Source organism: Myotis brandtii, unplaced genomic scaffold (genome assembly GCF_000412655.1).
Source record: "Myotis brandtii unplaced genomic scaffold, ASM41265v1 scaffold666, whole genome shotgun sequence".
In the NCBI taxonomy this organism is placed as follows: Eukaryota; Metazoa; Chordata; class Mammalia; order Chiroptera; family Vespertilionidae; genus Myotis; species Myotis brandtii.
In genome coordinates, this window is record NW_005370587.1 from 109550 (window position 1) to 125929 (window position 16380).

The following is a 16380-nucleotide window of genomic DNA, read 5'->3' on the forward strand; positions in this document are numbered from 1 at the left end:
CCCAACCTCCCCCTCTTTTTGCCTTCACTACACTATTGTCTCTGTCCATGGGATATGCATATATGTTCCTTAGCTAATCCTTTCACCTTTATCCAGTCACCCCGCCCCACTGCCCTCAGGAACTGGCCAGTCTATTCCTCGTATCCACGCTACTGATTCTATTTTACTCGTCACTTTATTTTATTCATTAGATTTCACATGAGTGAGATCATGTGATACTTGTCTTTCTCTGACTGGCTTATTTCACTTAGCATGATACTCTCCAGGTCTCTCCATGCTGTCACAAAGAATAAGAGATCCTTCTTTGTCACAGCTGCATAATAATCCATCATGTAAATGTACCACAGCTTTTCTATTCACTCATCTGCTGATGGGCACTTGGGCTGTTTCTAGATTTTACCTATTGTAAATTGTGCTACAAACACAGGGGTACATATGTCCTTTCTGATTGGTGTTTCTGGTTTCTTGGGATATATTCCTAGAAGTGGGATCACTGGGTCAAATGGCAGTTCCATATTTAACTTTTTGAGGAAACTCCATACTGTTCTCCACAGTGGCTGCACCAGTCTGCATTCCCACCAGCATGCAGGAGGATTCTGTTATCTCCGCATCCTCGCCAGCACTTGTTTGTTGATTTGTTGATGATAGCCATTCTGACAGGTGTGAGGTGATACCGCATTGTTGTTTTGATTTGCACCTCTCTGATGATTAGTGGCTTTGAGCATTTTTTTCATGTCTCTTGGCCTCTGTATGTCCTCTTTGGCAAAGTAACTATTGCCCATTTTTTAATTGGACTGTTTGTCTGCCTGCTGTTGAGTTGTATGAGTTGTTTACATATTTTGGAAATTAATCCCTTATGACATGTATCATTGGCAAGTATGTCCTTCCATGCAGTGGGTTCCCTTTTCATTTTTGTGGTTTCTTTTGCTGTGAAGAATAGAATCTTTTTAGCTTGATAGTTTATTTTTCCTGAGTTTCCCTTGTCCTTGGAAACCTATTGGCAAAATGCTTCGAGAGATTTTACTGCCTATATTTTATTTGAGGATTTTTATGGTGTGGCAACTTACATTTAAGTCCTTTATCCATTTTGAGTTTATTCTGTATGGTGTTAGTTGGTGGTCTGGTTTCATTTTTTTGCATGTACCTGTCCAATTTTCCCAGCACCACTTATTGAAGAGACTGTCTTTACTCTAGTGCAGTGATGGCGAACCTTTTGAGCTCGGCGTGTCAGCACTTTGAAAAACCATAACTCAACTCTGGTACCGTGTCACATATAGAAATTTTTTGATATTTGCAACCATAGTAAAACAAAAACTTATATTTTTGATATTTATTTTATATATTTAAATGCCATTTAACAAAGAAAAATCAACCAAAAAAATGAGTTCGCGTGTCACCTCTGACACGCGTGTCATAGGTTCGCCATCACTGCTCTAGTGTATGCTCTTGCTTCCTTTGTCACATAAAGACATGGTTGATTTCTGGGCTCTCTGTTCTGTTCTGTTGGTCTATATGCCTGTTCTTATGCCAGGACCAAGCTGTTTTGATTACTATGGCCTTGTATTATAGTTTGATATCAGATTTGTCTGATCACTATGATAGAACTTCCAGTACTATGTTGAATAAGGGTGGTGAAAGTGGACATCCCTGATCTTAAGGGAAAATCTTTTAGTTTTGGCCCATTAAGTATGATGTTGGCTCTAGGTTTGTCATATATGGCCTTTATTAGGTTGAGGTAGGATCCCTCCATTACCACTTTGGTGAGAGTTTTTATCATAAATGGATGCTAGAGTTTACTGAATGCATCTATTGATATGATCACAGGATTTTTATCTTTCACTTTGTTTATGTGATGTATCAGATTTATTGAATTGTGAATATTGAACCAACCTTGCATTCTTGGAATAAATCTGACTTGATCATGGTGTATGATTTTTTAAAATGTATTGCTAGATCCAATTTGCTAATATTTTGTTGAGGATTTTAGCATCTATGTTCATCAGGGATATTGGCCTATAATTTTCTTTGTTTGCAGTGTCTTTATCTGGTTTTGATATTAAAATAATGTTGGTCTCCTAAAAAGAGCTTGGAAGTCTTCCCTCCTCTTGTATTTTTTGGAATAGTTTGAGGACAGGTGCTAGTTCTTTGAATGTTTGATAAAATTCTGTGAACCATCTGGTCCAGAACTTTTATTTGCAGAGTTTTTTATGGTTATGCTTCAATTTCATTAGTTTTCCATCTAGTCAGGTTTTTTTATTCTTCTTGATTTTTAGAAGATTGTATGTTTCCAAGACTTTGTCCATTTCACCCAAGTTGTCTATTTTGTCGGCAAATAGTTGTTCCCAATATTTTTTTTTTACAATCCTTTGTATTTCTATAAGATGCTACCTCTCCTCTTTCACTTCTAATTTTATTTCTTTGGGTCCTCTCTCCTAGGTTCATCAATCTCATTTATCCTTTCAAAGAACCAGGTTTTGGATTCATTGATCTTTTGTACTTATTTTATTGTATTTCTTTAGTTTCTATGTCATTTATTTGTGCTCTGGTCTTTATTATTTCCTTCTTTCTACTTACTCTGGCCTTTTCCTGCTGTTTTCTTTCCCAATTATTTTAGGTCCAGGGTTAGATTATTTACAAGAGATTTTTCTTGCTTCTTGAGGTAGGTCTACATGATAGGAACTTCCCTTTCAATACTGCTTTTGCTGTGTACTACAGATTTTGGGTAGTTGTGTATTCATTTTCATTTGTTTCTAGGTAATTTTTTTATTTCTTCCTTGATCTCATTGGTAACCCATTCATTCTTTAATAACATGCTATTTAGCCTCCATGTGTTTGAATATTATATGAGCTTTTTTATTGTGGTTGATTTCTAGTTTTATGCCATTATGATCTGAGACTATGCCTGATATGATTTCATTCTTCTTGAACTTGTTAAGATTATTTTGTGTCCTAGCATGTGGTCTTTCTTTGAGAATGTTCCATGTGCACTTGAGAAGAATGTATATTCTGCTACTTTGGAATGAAATGTCTGTAAATATCAATTAAATCCATTTAATCTAGTGGGTTGTTTGAGATCATTGTTTGCTTGTTGATTTTTTGTCTGGAAGACCTATCCATTGATGACAGTGGGGTGTTAAAGTCCCCTACGATGATTGTATTGCTGGCAATTTCTCCCTTAAAGTCTACCCAAAGTTTTTTTGATATATTTAGGTGCTTCTATATTGAGTGCATATACGTTTATGACGGTTATATCCTTTTGTTGAATCAACCTCTTTATTATTATGTAGTGACCTTCTCTGTCTCTTTTGTGGCCTTTATTTTGAAATCTATTTTGTCAGATATAAAATTGCTACTCCAGCATTTTGTTTGTTTGTTTCCATTTGCATGGAATATTTTTCCCACATGGCTGGTCTCAACAAAGTGGGAACTGAAATTCCAATATCCACTGGTGCTCCAAACTCTCCGCAGTGTGGGCCTCAAATCTCCAATCTGTGTTTCTCCCCCATGACACCCACCTAGCAGGTGGAGCAGTCTAGGAGGCTCCACGGGAGGGGGGAGGGACTCCAGCCCTGTGCTCAAGGTGAAGAATCCTTTCCCCTTTCCCTAAGCCAGACAGCTGTCATTGACGGGCTCTGCACAATGCCTATCAAGAAAGAAGAGGCCCCCACAGACCCCTCTGCTGGACCCAAACATGGCAGCACAGCCTCTCCAGCGGTCAGAGCCCAAACAAACTTCTCAGGCTTGGGGTGCTAACAATAGGAGCGCTCTTTCACTGGGAAGCTGCTGTCCAATCTCCCAGGCAGACACAATCCCCCTGGTTCCCTCTGCCGATGCTACACGAGCTCTTCTTGCAGTCTCTGCTGCTCTGGGTTTGGGATCCCTGCGGGGGGTTGAGACACCACACTCCCAGGGGGAGGGAGCGTTGCAGGCAATAGCACTCGGTCCTCTCAGCCATGGCACTGCTGTGTTCTCTCCTTTTCTACAAACCCCCTCCTTTGACCAGTTTCTCCATGGTTTCCTCAGTGCTGCTGAGATCTAAGATGTCCAATCAGCTACACTTCACCTGGTTTTTCAAGTTGATTACACAGTATTTAGCTGTAAATCTTGTCCCAAACTGGGAGCAAAGGCATGCAACCTCTAGTTACTCTACAGCCATATAGCCTCTCCGCTGGCTAGTTTTTTAAGTATCCTTTTCTCTTAAAGATACATATTAATGAACTAATGTCTTGGATTTTACTTTAAAATAATCCAGAGGTTTGAGCACCTATTGATGACTACTGAGGCTGGGTGATTAGGTGCATAAAAGGGATCATTATGCATCTCTACTTTTGAATGGATTTAAAACTTTTCCATAAGATATTTTTATATCATTTACATATTAAAAATTAGCAAGGTAGATGCTCTGAATTTTTGATGATTCTTTGTGATCAAGCAGCTTCTCTTGTGAGAACTGGGTGTGTGGGTATTCATTAGAATCACCTTTGAGGTAAACACAAGCAGGGAATTTTGCAATGATAATGATCTCACAAATAGCACAAGGAGATTATTCTATAAAAATGAGCAGAAAAAGAAAAAAATTTAAAATGCTCATTTAAAATATAAAACACTGATCGGTTCCTATAATCTTAATATAATTGAAACAAACATGGAAACCCATAAACTAAAAACAGCACATCTTAGCTTCAAAAAGACACATGTAGAAATTAAGCTGGTTTGTTATGTGTTCAGTAAATAGCCTTGCATACAATATATTATCTCTCACCCAGATTTCTACAAAATTTATTTATGGAGTCTCAGTTTCCTCATCTATAAAATGGTAATACTGCGCCTTGAAGATTATTATGAGAGCTAAAGAGTATGTGTAAAGTATTAGTTACAACTGCTGACATAACGCAAGTATTCCATAAATGATAACCAATTATTAGCCATTCAACACATATTTGTTCCTATTAAGCCAAGTAGTCTTCTTTTTTCTATCCTCACCTGAGGATATGTTCATTGATTTTTAGAGAGAGAGAAACAGAGAGAGGGTGAAACATCAACCAGTTTGCCTCCTGTACGCACCCAAGCAAGGATCGAACCCACAACCTAGGTATGTGCTCTGTGCGGGAACTGATGGGGTTTGGGACAACACTCCACCAGCGGAGCCACCCATGGGGCAGCAGTCCTCTTTTCTTACACATCTCCCTGCCTCTACTCCACTTCACTTTCCACATGGACATGTTTCTGATTGGGCCTGTCTTTTGCATGCAAGACAAAGACCAAACTCTTTAATCATTCATTTTGCTGTTCATTCAAATCCTATCTAATAAAGAAGGAAATGCTAATTGATCCTCACACCATTGCAAAGATGGCGGTGCTCACAGCCAATAAGGAGGGAATATGCTAATTGACTGTCACACCCTCAAAGATGGCGGCACCCACAGCCACAGATGGCGGCTGCCCAGCCGCCCAGGGCCATCTAAGGCTCAGGTAACCAGGGCCGGCCGAGGCTTGCGCTGCTGGCAGTGGCAGCAGCAGAGATGTGATGGGGGCATTGCCTTCCCCTGATTGCCGGGGCACCTCTTGCCCCTGAGGGTTCCCAGACTGTGAGAGGGTGCAGGCCAGGCTGAGGGACCCCCCTACAGGGCATGAATTTTCATACACCGGGCTTCTAGTACTTAATAAACACTAACTACATGTCAAACACTCTTAATTCACTGAAATGCCTGTTTCTACATTTGCAAATTCACTCTATTTTAAAAAGTATATACATCTAAGCCACAGAATTTATTGTAACATCACTCTAAATACAAAATTCAAAATTCTAAATCCCTATAATATGTCAGGCTTTGGAAGCATAAAGCTGAACAGGACAGTCCCTTTGCACTCAGACACTTTCCATGTAATGGTAAGACCAAGCCATGAAGAGAGACAGGAAAAGCAGCTCTAAAGCAGAAAGGAGAGCATGAGAAGGGCTCCCTCAGCCAATGCTGGTACCACAAGTGGCAGCTTGGACTCGCCTGTGTCTGAGATGAAGGACAGCCATTTCCTCCAGGCCCTAACATAGCAGGAAAACTTTCAGCTCTCCCACGGCGAGGAATTTTCACACACAAGCACCTTAGCTTATAGAGTGCTCGCACTTTGCACCTGGTAAAGGCAGATCGCTTACCCCCTGGGTAAGTTTGGCCAGTTAGTTACTTCCATTTGGCCTGCTTTTTCTTGTAAAGTTATGATAACAACAGCACTACATTACACGGCCGTTTTAAGGATTATCTAAGGGATGTGAAACACTTGTGACGGCATATTCCATGTGTGCACAATACATGTTAGCTGTTCTCTTTTTTTTCTTGAGTCAAAACTGAATTTCTCATTAAAACCTTTAGCATACCCAATCCTAAGACTCCTATTGTCATTTTTCACTCTCTCACACACACACACACACAATTCTCATATCTTCTTTGCACAAGGAACTGAGTCATTGGGTCTAAGCCTCAAAAGGTGGCCACGATGATGGCTTAGGCCAGTAGCTTTCCTTTTTTTTTTTTTCACTAGAACCTTCAGTAAGGCAGGAATTTTACTGTTAAATATAATACTTGGGTGTGTCTCTGTGTATGTGTCTGTACATATATATATATATATATATATATGCACATACAAGACAGTCACAAGAAGTAACACCACCTCTATATGCAAAGCACTCTTATTTCCTATTCTTTTTTTTTTTTTTTTAATATGCTGGCCCCAACCAACTAAATTGATTTCATGAACGAGTTTTAAAAATGCTGCATTAGACTACTTTCCTCATTACTTTAAAAAAGGGTGATCTGCCCTGGCCGGTTTGGCTCACTGGATAGAGCATTCGCCTGAGGACTGAGGGGTCCCAGGTTCGATTCGGGTCGGGGGCATGTGCCTTGGTTGCGGGCACGTCCCCGGTGGGGCGGGTGCAGGAGGCGGCTGATTGATGCTTCTCTCTCATCGATGTTTCCAGCTCTCTGTCCCTCTCCCTTCCTCTCTGTGGAAAATCAATAAAATATATTAAAAAAAAAAAAGGGTGATCTATTTGTAAGTCATTATTCTATCATTGTATACTACTTACAAAGAAATGCTAAGTAACACTGAATTTAGCTTTTAAGTATTTATATGACTATGAAGTCACATCATATTCAACTTCAAATATTTTATCTTTTAACAAATATTCATGTTTATCTAGCAATTTCTGGGTTAATCAAGAAAGTGTTACTAAACATGAGCTATTAACTTAAGTCTACCTAACAGAATTACTAGTAAGTCATTTCCTCTTTGCAACGGCAAAGGGCCCCATGTTTCAAGACTGAGTAACTCTGCCCACAGATGGAATATTAACCTGCTCTTAAAGTCATCAACAGCTGGCCTTCCAGTTCAGTAAGAAAGCACTTGTGTTATTAGCTTTCCTACCCTCAAACAAGATACCATCTCCTCTAAAGAAACATGTGTCAATGGTGTGCAAGGGAAAAGTGAGCTCTGGAATTAAAAGCTCCTCTACAACAATGTCCAGAATTTCTGCTTATCAGATTGCTACATTAAAGATGGCAACAATAAAAATATAAGCAGGAAGAGAACACAACTCTAACTCATGCAACTTAAAATTAAATCTAGAGAGCAGCTTTCAGAAGAACACAGGAAGACAGAGATGTGGAGCTCACCTCTGCATTGTCACTGCTGGGCCACGATGCATCTCCGCTGCTACAGTCAACTCTGCCTAGTCCGTCACCAGGGTCTGCTTCCACCTCAATGACTGCGTGTGTGTCACTGCAAGGCTTCGAGGATGTAAGTACAGCTCCGTCCTAAAATGGATTAAACACAAGCACATTAAAGAGACTTTCATTGTGGCCTGCATAAAGAAATCGAGTTGCACTACAATCTAAAGAAGAATGCTAACATCTGGCCAGTTTGATGTGATCAAGAATGCTTAAAGATCTAAAAGTTAAAAACATAAACCACTACTAATTCTGTGGTTGTAAAATGGCAATGATCAAAGACAGTTAAGTAAGGAGGATAAAGTTTGAATTTCCATATAGAACATAAAGGTAAAACAGTTTGTTAAACTATATGATTTCTATTTCCTGCCCATTAGTAAAGATTATTACACATCGCATCTGGTTCACTGCCTTTCAACACTTCAGATTTCAGTAAATCACAAATACTGAGATACAGTGCTCTAACATAATGATAAGCTTTTAGATCAGGAACCACATTTTTACTATTCGAACATAGTAAGAATGCTGTCTTTGCTCAGTAATAACAACATAAAACTGTCAACATAACTGAAGGGTATTTCTAAAAACATCTATAGTTGATGGAACTGAAAGTGATAAAAAAATAAATAATGCAAAATAAAAAGTACGCTAAACCAGCAAGTCAGGAGACCTTATAAGTGTGATCTTGTGTACGTCATTTAACCAGTTTAGGCCTTAGTTCTCACCATCTTGGCAGGATTTTTATTTATGCTAGAGGACCTTAAAAAGTGCTGTTAGTGCTAGATCCTGGCTGTCAATGCCAGGCCTAACTGAGGAAGAAGAGCAAATCAGCAGCTCTTACTGCTTTTAAATGATATAGGCAATTCATCCTTTTTGCTTTAAAATGAAGTAAAGGAGCTTTTCATATCCCACATCTGAATATTATAGAATAGAAATCTGGTTGAGATTTAATGCTAAGCTATTTTTTCTAATGACACCATCATCTCCATACTTATACTTATGTAGCAAATTCAGCTGAAATCTATTTTAAAATTACAATGAAATTATAGTATTAGGAATGTGAATGTGCTTTGAATTCATCAGACAGGGTTAAATTCCAGTTCCATTGCTTCTGAGCCAAATGATCTCAGCAAGTTATTTAATCTTTCTGAGTTCTTTAAGTGTGTATGTAAAATGGGGGAAACATCAGAATACCTGATGTAAGAGGGCTGTTGTGCAGACTAAGAAAATGCCTGTCCAAGTACTTCGCACAATGCCTGTCAATTTGTAAAATCTTATAACTATACTTAAAAACATAATTGCAGAAGGAACCTCAAAAATGTAAAATACATATATATATGTGTGTGTATATATATATATATATATATATATTTACACATTTTAGTAATTTGTCACATCAAAGCAAAAGCAGTCTTTTTAAAATTATTGTGGGAAAAAAAACATCAAATCATGAGCAAGGCAATAATCAAAGCCCACATTTCTTTCAATGAACCATTATTTCTGTCATGCCCTACACAGGGCCGCCTTTAGGACGTAACTTTTCCAACAGGCACTGCGGCGCTATCTGGCGCGCTCAGAGCACAGAACCGGGGAGGCTCTGGGGGTGCTGCTACCTGCGCGGGGCCTGCGGCTTTGGAGAGCTGCTCCTGCAGCTGAGGGAGGAGTTTCTTGGCCTCTTGGATCTCTTTTAGCAACTTTGGGGTAGGTGCTCGATTGTAATCTTCCTGCAACAACTGAAAAGTTATAAAAACATTTTGATAATTGATTGCTTATGTCAAGAAAATAGAGAAAGTCTATTCTTAGTCAAATAGCTGATGGCACCAATCCCACTGTCTGCCTGCGACTCTGACAAGAAGCCAGTCATCTGACTGCCTGGACACCGCCCTTTCCTAAGGCAGTACCTGCAGCCGTTCCTGTTCTTTCTGTAACATTTTTCTCAGAATTTCTACTTTCTGGTTATGAACCACATTGTTTTCCTCCTAGAAAAAGATAAAAAACCAACAAACAAAAAAGAACCAATACAGGAAAAGTGAAGCTAAAATAAATAAGGAAAACGAGACATATAATGTTATGCCCCAGCTCTGGTTTTCAATATCTATTTCAATTTTTTATTTCCATCACTTATAAGGATGGACTTTTAGACATGACATGAAAGATAACAGATTACAGGGAAATTTTAGCCCTTTTCACTTTTACTAAACTAGGATTCAAGAAAACATTAAATACTTATATTAGTTGGAAAATGAAGTTGGCTTAAGTATAGGAATAATACTTATGCTTTCCTATCTTTAGATCATTATTGTCAACCCCCATGCATGGCTCATATTCCCAGTACTTCCTTCCTGACCTCACGCCATCTCTCCTTGTTTTGTAACCCTTTATTTAATCAATTAGTCCTCCTAAACTCCTGTTATAACCACATCACTCTCTTGCTCAAAAGAAATTTTAATGGATCTCACTGCCTATCTAGTTACATATAAAGTAACCTGGTAGTTGTGAGTTTTTTGAAAATAAATAGTCCTAAGTTTTCAAGCTCCTCTTCCACTACATAAATCCTTAACAGGCACCAGCTACTTCCAAAACATATTTGGTGCTTTCTTGGCTCTTTCCCTCTACTTCCTCTACCTGAGTTGCCTTCATTTCCATTGCCACCACTCACTTGTGACCTGTTTTTCAAGGCTCAATTAATAAAATAGCTTTCGACAAAGTCCTTCCTTGTCACAACTGATGTATTTTTTCCCTCCTTGGAATTCGTAAAGAACTTACTGTTTTCCCCCTCATGTCACATTCTGCCTTTGTATTGTAATTACTTACATACACTTAACTCCATCTTAAACAACAAAGGTTTATTAAGCACCTACTATACGCCAAGCACTAAGTACTTTTTTCCAGAAACTAGGGGCTCAACAATAAACAAAACAAAACAAACAAACAAATAAACAAACAAAATACCCATGTTCTTTCAAAGTGTATATTCTTAGGTAATATAGACCTTGAACATAGGATATTTTAAATATTTTTGTGAGTGGCAAATGGTTTTGTGTATAGTAGGTGTTTAATATTTTTTAAATTAAATCTCCTGTCCCAAGACTCAGTAATCATTCCAAATTACAGCTGACCCTTGAACAGCATGCGAGCTAGGGATGCCAGCCCTCTGTGCAGTCGGAAAGCTGCGTGTGACTTTCCACTCCCCCAGAATGTTACTAATAGCCTATTACTGACAGGAAGCCTTATCAATAACATAAACAACCGATGAATACATATTTTGTATGTTATTTGTATTAAATACTGAATTTTTACAATAAAGTAAGCTAGAGAACAGAAAATGTTATTAAGAAAATCATAAGGAAGAGAAAATACATTTACTGAAAAAAAAAATCTGTGCATAAGTGGACCTGCACTCTTCAAACCCATATTGTTTAAGGGTCAACTACATTATGTCATTATTATATTAGGAAGTTATTTTCTAGAATCTTGAACTTAAATTCGTTTATCAGCTCAATACCACAAAATTCTGAAAATAAAAAGTGAAGGCATTATGCAACTGAGCATTTACAAAGATGTTTCCCGCTCTTACCCCCATGAGCACAGGACTAGTAATTCTCTCCATATTCCCAGATGCTCCCGGTGAGTGAGGAGATGTCATGATAGGAGACATGTGTCCAGTGACTGGCGGCTCTCCTTCAGAATCAGCAAGTGGGATCTGGGGCATCCCCGGGGGGCGTCCCTGAACAGTGAGAGCTACATAGGAACCAGCTTGGGTGGGCAGAGAAAAGAAAGGGAAAGCAACATTGTACACAAATTGTTACAGCATTTCACTACTTAGCCTTTAAGTTCTAAAAGTGTCGTCATGTGAGAAAGCTGCACCAACTGCTAACCACTGATCCACATAAAAACAACCCAATGTTTTTTTACGAATCCTCTAAGAATCTAAAAGAACAATGTCATTTTCAGATAGTAAATTACTACTCATAATATTACTTAAAAGCAAATAAAATGTATAACCCCCCAATTTTTAATTAGAGAAGAGTGAATTAATATCAACCATCTACTAATGACTATGTTTAATTAATTTCTTAAATGCAAAGCCCTAGCTGGTTTGGGTCAGTGGATAGAGCGTCGGCGGACAGACTGAGTGGCCCTGGGTTCGATTCTGGTCAAGGGCACATGCCCAAGTTGTGGGTTTGATCTCCAGTGCGGAGATATTTTTTTAAAAAATATATTTTATTGATTTTTTACAGAGAGGAAGGGAGAGATAGAGAGTTAGAAACATCGATGAGAGAGAAACATCGATCAGCTGCCTCTTGCACGCCCCCTACTGGGGATGTGCCCACAACCCAGGTACATGCCCTTGACCGGAATCGAACCTGGGACCTTCCAGTCCGCAGGCCGACGCTCTATCCACTGAGCCAAAACGGTTTCGGCTCTTAAATGCAAATTTTAAAAAATAATTTTAAGATGATAATTAATTAGGCAGAGTTTAACTAATTTTCTAGAATATAATGATGCAATTTTAAATTAACTTTACTAGATAAAATTGACAAAAAGTATACCACAAAAGCCAAGAAAAATCTCCATAAATAAGTAATGAGTTTAATTTTTAAAATTTGGAGAAGACTGATGGGGCAAGATGGCTGTGGGACCAGGAGACCGTGTACCCGTGCTCCCAGCCTGAATGGACTTACAGCTGAAATGCTATGCGGTTGCCTGGAAAAGTGAGAAGTGTAGCTGACCGGACATTATTTGTCTAAGGAGCCCTGAAGAAACAGCGTAGAACTGGTAAAAGGGGGGGCCCCCCGGGGCGGATGCTTGGCTGAGGCCTAAGTGATATTGGCTGCAAAGCTCCCTCCACGCAGGGACCCCCAACCCCAAGCAGCAGAGACTGGAAGGAGAGTCCGCACAGCATCAGGCCAAGGGGTCCAGGAGACTCTGCCTGCCTAGGAGGCTGGGTCCTCCCTTCCCAGTGACAGAATGTGCCAGGTGCTGGCTGCCCCAGAGGGGATTCCCCGCAGGCTCTGACTGCTGAGGCTGCACAGCAGTGTTTGGCTCAAAACACAAGGCGCCTGAGGGCTGCACCCAGCAGTGATTTGAGGGACGCTGGGCTTTCCTGAAAGGCTTGTGCAGAGCCCAGAGCGATGGCGTGGGGAGGGGAAGGGGAGTCCCCAGCTGGATGTGTGGGGTTGGAACCCCCCCGGCACCTGTGAAGCCACAGGGCCTGCTCCAGCCTGTAGAGTTGGCAGCGGGCAGGTCGGGGATTTTATTTTATTATTTTTTATCCTCACCTGAGGATATTTTTCCATTGATTTTTAGGGAGAGTGGATGAGAGAAGGAAAGACAGAAATATCAATGTGAGAGAAACACATTGACTGGTTGTCTCCTGCATGAGCCTGACCAGGGCCCGGCCAGGGAAGAGTCTGCAACTGAGGTAAGTGCCCTTGACCAGAATCGAACCCGGGACCCTTCAGTCTGCAGACCAATGTGCTATCCACTGAGCAACACCAGCTGGGGCTAGATCGGGGATTTGAAGCCTGCACCGAAGAGAGTGGGAGCACAAGTGGAGCGGGGATAACTGGTCCCAGCTTTCCTGAGACGCCATGTGGAGATTCCGGAGTCCTGAGTGGGGCTGACTTCGCAACCCCTTCTGCTTGGACTGTGGCGCAAGGGCACCAGGTCCTGGCAGGCTGAGTCTCTCTGGATGGGATCCCATGGGAAGGCTTCCACTGAGGAGACAGAGGAGGGAGAGCTGTGCTTTGTGACTGCATTGAGGAGAGGCTAATCCAAATTCCCTGTGCGTCCAGGCGACCAGGCCTGGGAAGGAGAGGGCAGAGCTTGTCTCCCCCTCTTGTGGGCTGGGAACACCCCTACCAGAAGGGGACCAGATCCTCCGCTGGGCACACTTTGGTGGGGGCAGGAGAACAGCCCAGAGTAGGACATCCCGAGAGTAAGACCCTCAAGGCCGTTATCTAGCAGCAGAAAAGGCATAGCCCGGTCCTGAGGGTGAGACTGGCAACATTCTCAATTGGAATCTCTTTTTTATTATTTTATTATTTTATTTTTTTATTGATTTCAGAGAGGAAGGGAGAGGGAGAGAGAGATAGAAACATCAATGATGAGAGAGAGTCATTGATTGGCTGCCTCCTGTACATCCCCTACTGGGGATTGAGCCCGCAACCCAGGCATGTGCCCTTGACCAGAATTGAACCTGGGACCCTTCATTCCACAGGCCGACGCTCTATCCACAGAGCCAAACCAGCCAGGACTCGGAATCTCTTTTGAAAAATCCCACTGAGCCAGGGCAGCAGAAACTTCTCCTGCAGAATGGGCAGTAGGCCATGTCCAACCTGAGCCTGCCCAGGCCCCCTTGCAGGGAACTGGAGTTGGAGGATATGGTAGAGACTGAGGAGTTGGGCTTTGCAGCAGATTCATTTCCCCTCAGTGAGTGCCTGATGAGTAATCTCTAAGCTGGGGGCCCACTAGCTCTAGCCGTGCTCGCCTGGCTTCACCCTAAAGACTCTCTTCAGAAAACACTGGAAGAAAACCAGGCAACGGGGGGGGGGCGCGAGCAGAGTAGCTGTAGCCTCAGACTGACCACAGCTACAACAAGACATCCAGAGCCAAACGTGGACAGCTCCTAACGTTGGCTGACACAAAAGTACCTCCCAGGAGGCCTGAAATCAAAATACAAAACAGTGAGTCTGATCATGTAATCCATCTAGATCAGTGATGGCGAACCTTTTGAGCTCGGCGTGTCAGCATTTTGAAAAACCCTAACTTAACTCTGGTGCCGTGTCACATATAGAAATTTTTTGATCTTTGCAACCATAGTAAAACAAAGATTTATATTTTTGATATTTATTTTATATATTTAAATGCCATTTAACAAAGAAAAATCAAACAAAAAAATGAGTTCGCGTGTCACCTCTGACACGCGTGTCATAGATTCGCCATCACTGATCTAGATGAACGTCACTTGGCTGAATTTAGTTGTAATTGTTCTTCTTTTTCAATATTTTCTTCTTTATTGCTTTAGTATTATAGCCATTAATATTTTTGTTATTTTCTCTCATATCTTACAGGCCTCCTTCCTTTTTCCTTTTCCATTCTTTCTCAGTTTACCTTTACCTTTCTTCTTTTAACCATTGCATAACTTTTTCCCTTTCCTTCTCTGTCTTCTTGTCTTTTTTTTTTTACCTTTTTCCTTTTCCTACTCTCTACTCATAGTTTTTGCTCTCCTTTGTTCTTTAAGAATCTTTTTTCTGTCACTTTTCCACTATTCTCTTTATTTTTTTTATTTTACTATTAGTAATATTATCTTTGTCTCTCTTTTTGTTTACTATTCTTGTTTTCTTATCTCTTTACTAACTCTCCTCTCTTTTGTGGTTGTTTCCCCTATCAGCACATGTAAAAGAGCTCGCATAACATGGTTTTGGTTGAGCCTTACAGTTACCCATCCTCAGAGGAGAGCCCACCCACAAATAGGACAACAACAATCAAGACCCAATTATAACAGGAGAGCCCAAAAAACCCGCAAAAGGGTCACTCCTAGGGCACACAACTCAGCAGTACAAGGACACTGGGTCCCACAGAACACTGACTACAAAAGCCCACCCCAAGAAGACTGGGAGTCATAGCAAGTATGTCTCATTTATAAACACAAAGAGACAGCAAAAAGGGGAGACAAAGAAACAACCCCCAACTTAAAGGAAAGGAGGGATAGCCAGAAAAATAGCCAAATAAGATGGAGGTGAGAAAGGTATCAGACATAGAGTCCAGAGTAATGTTTATAAAGATGCTCAAGGAACATAGTGAGAATGACAAGGAACTTAGTGGGAACTACATCAGCATGAAAAAAGACAGAGAACTAAGAGCCAGGCAGAAATGAAGACTATATAGGACATCAAGAATACACTGGAGAGGAAACCAAAATGGCGGCATAGGTTAACGCCGGAGTTTGCTGCCTCGAACAACCACTTCAAAAATACAACTAAAAGACGGAACGGACATAATCCAGAACCACAGGAAGGCTGGCTGAGTGGAAGTTCTACAACTAGGAAGAAAGAGAATAGCACACCGAGACTCAGAGGAGGCGCAGTGCTGAAGTGAAATACTAAGGTGCAGAGTGCATGTGGAGCGGGCTGGTGGCTGAGGGCGAGGTTGTTGTTTTCAATCAGGAGGGAGTCTCAGACTCTGAGCTCCAGATCCGGGCGAGTCTCTAGGGACCCAGACTCAAACGGGAGAAGTGGGACTGCCTGGCTTTGGTCGGAACTCGAAGGCAGCTTTCTCTCCGAGGTTTGCAGCGGTTGCTGGGACTCTGAGAGGCAGAGCCCCTGGGGACTGGACTGAGAGCAGCCATAACTGCTCACTCCGCCCGCCCTGTAGATCCCCAGGGACCCGCCCTGCCCAGGCCCTGCACAGAGGCATCTGCCAGATAGCCTCAGGCAAAGGCTGGACTAGAGATCCAGTTCTTCCACTGCAGACACAGCTGATTCTCACAGCCAGTTAGCCTGGAGGTCAAATCACCTCCAGTATTCCAGTATTACATCAAGGCTTAACTACAACAAGACTGCGCACAAAGACCACAAGGGGGTGCACCAAGAAAGCATAAAAAATGCGGAGACAAAAAAACATGACAGAAATGGAGGATATAGAGCTAAAAAACGCA

The 16380-nt window shown here is 41.2% G+C and overlaps 1 protein-coding gene across 9 annotated transcripts in view; it reads right to left on the reverse strand.

Annotated features, from left to right (window-relative positions):
* Positions 1-16380, reverse strand: part of ARHGEF12 (Rho guanine nucleotide exchange factor (GEF) 12) — a 186886-nt gene that overhangs the window by 96503 nt on the left and 74003 nt on the right. For 8 of the 9 annotated variants that reach the window (XM_014528955.1, XM_014528950.1, XM_014528951.1 and 5 more), the window contains 4 exons: positions 11296-11474; positions 9620-9697; positions 9332-9451; positions 7665-7805 (listed from right to left, as the gene is read on the reverse strand). In XM_014528955.1, coding sequence (XP_014384441.1) covers positions 7665-7805; positions 9332-9451; positions 9620-9697; positions 11296-11474 — 518 coding nt within the window. The remainder of the gene's footprint in view (positions 1-7664; positions 7806-9331; positions 9452-9619; positions 9698-11295; positions 11475-16380) is intronic. The other variant, XM_014528953.1, reaches the window with a different exon arrangement.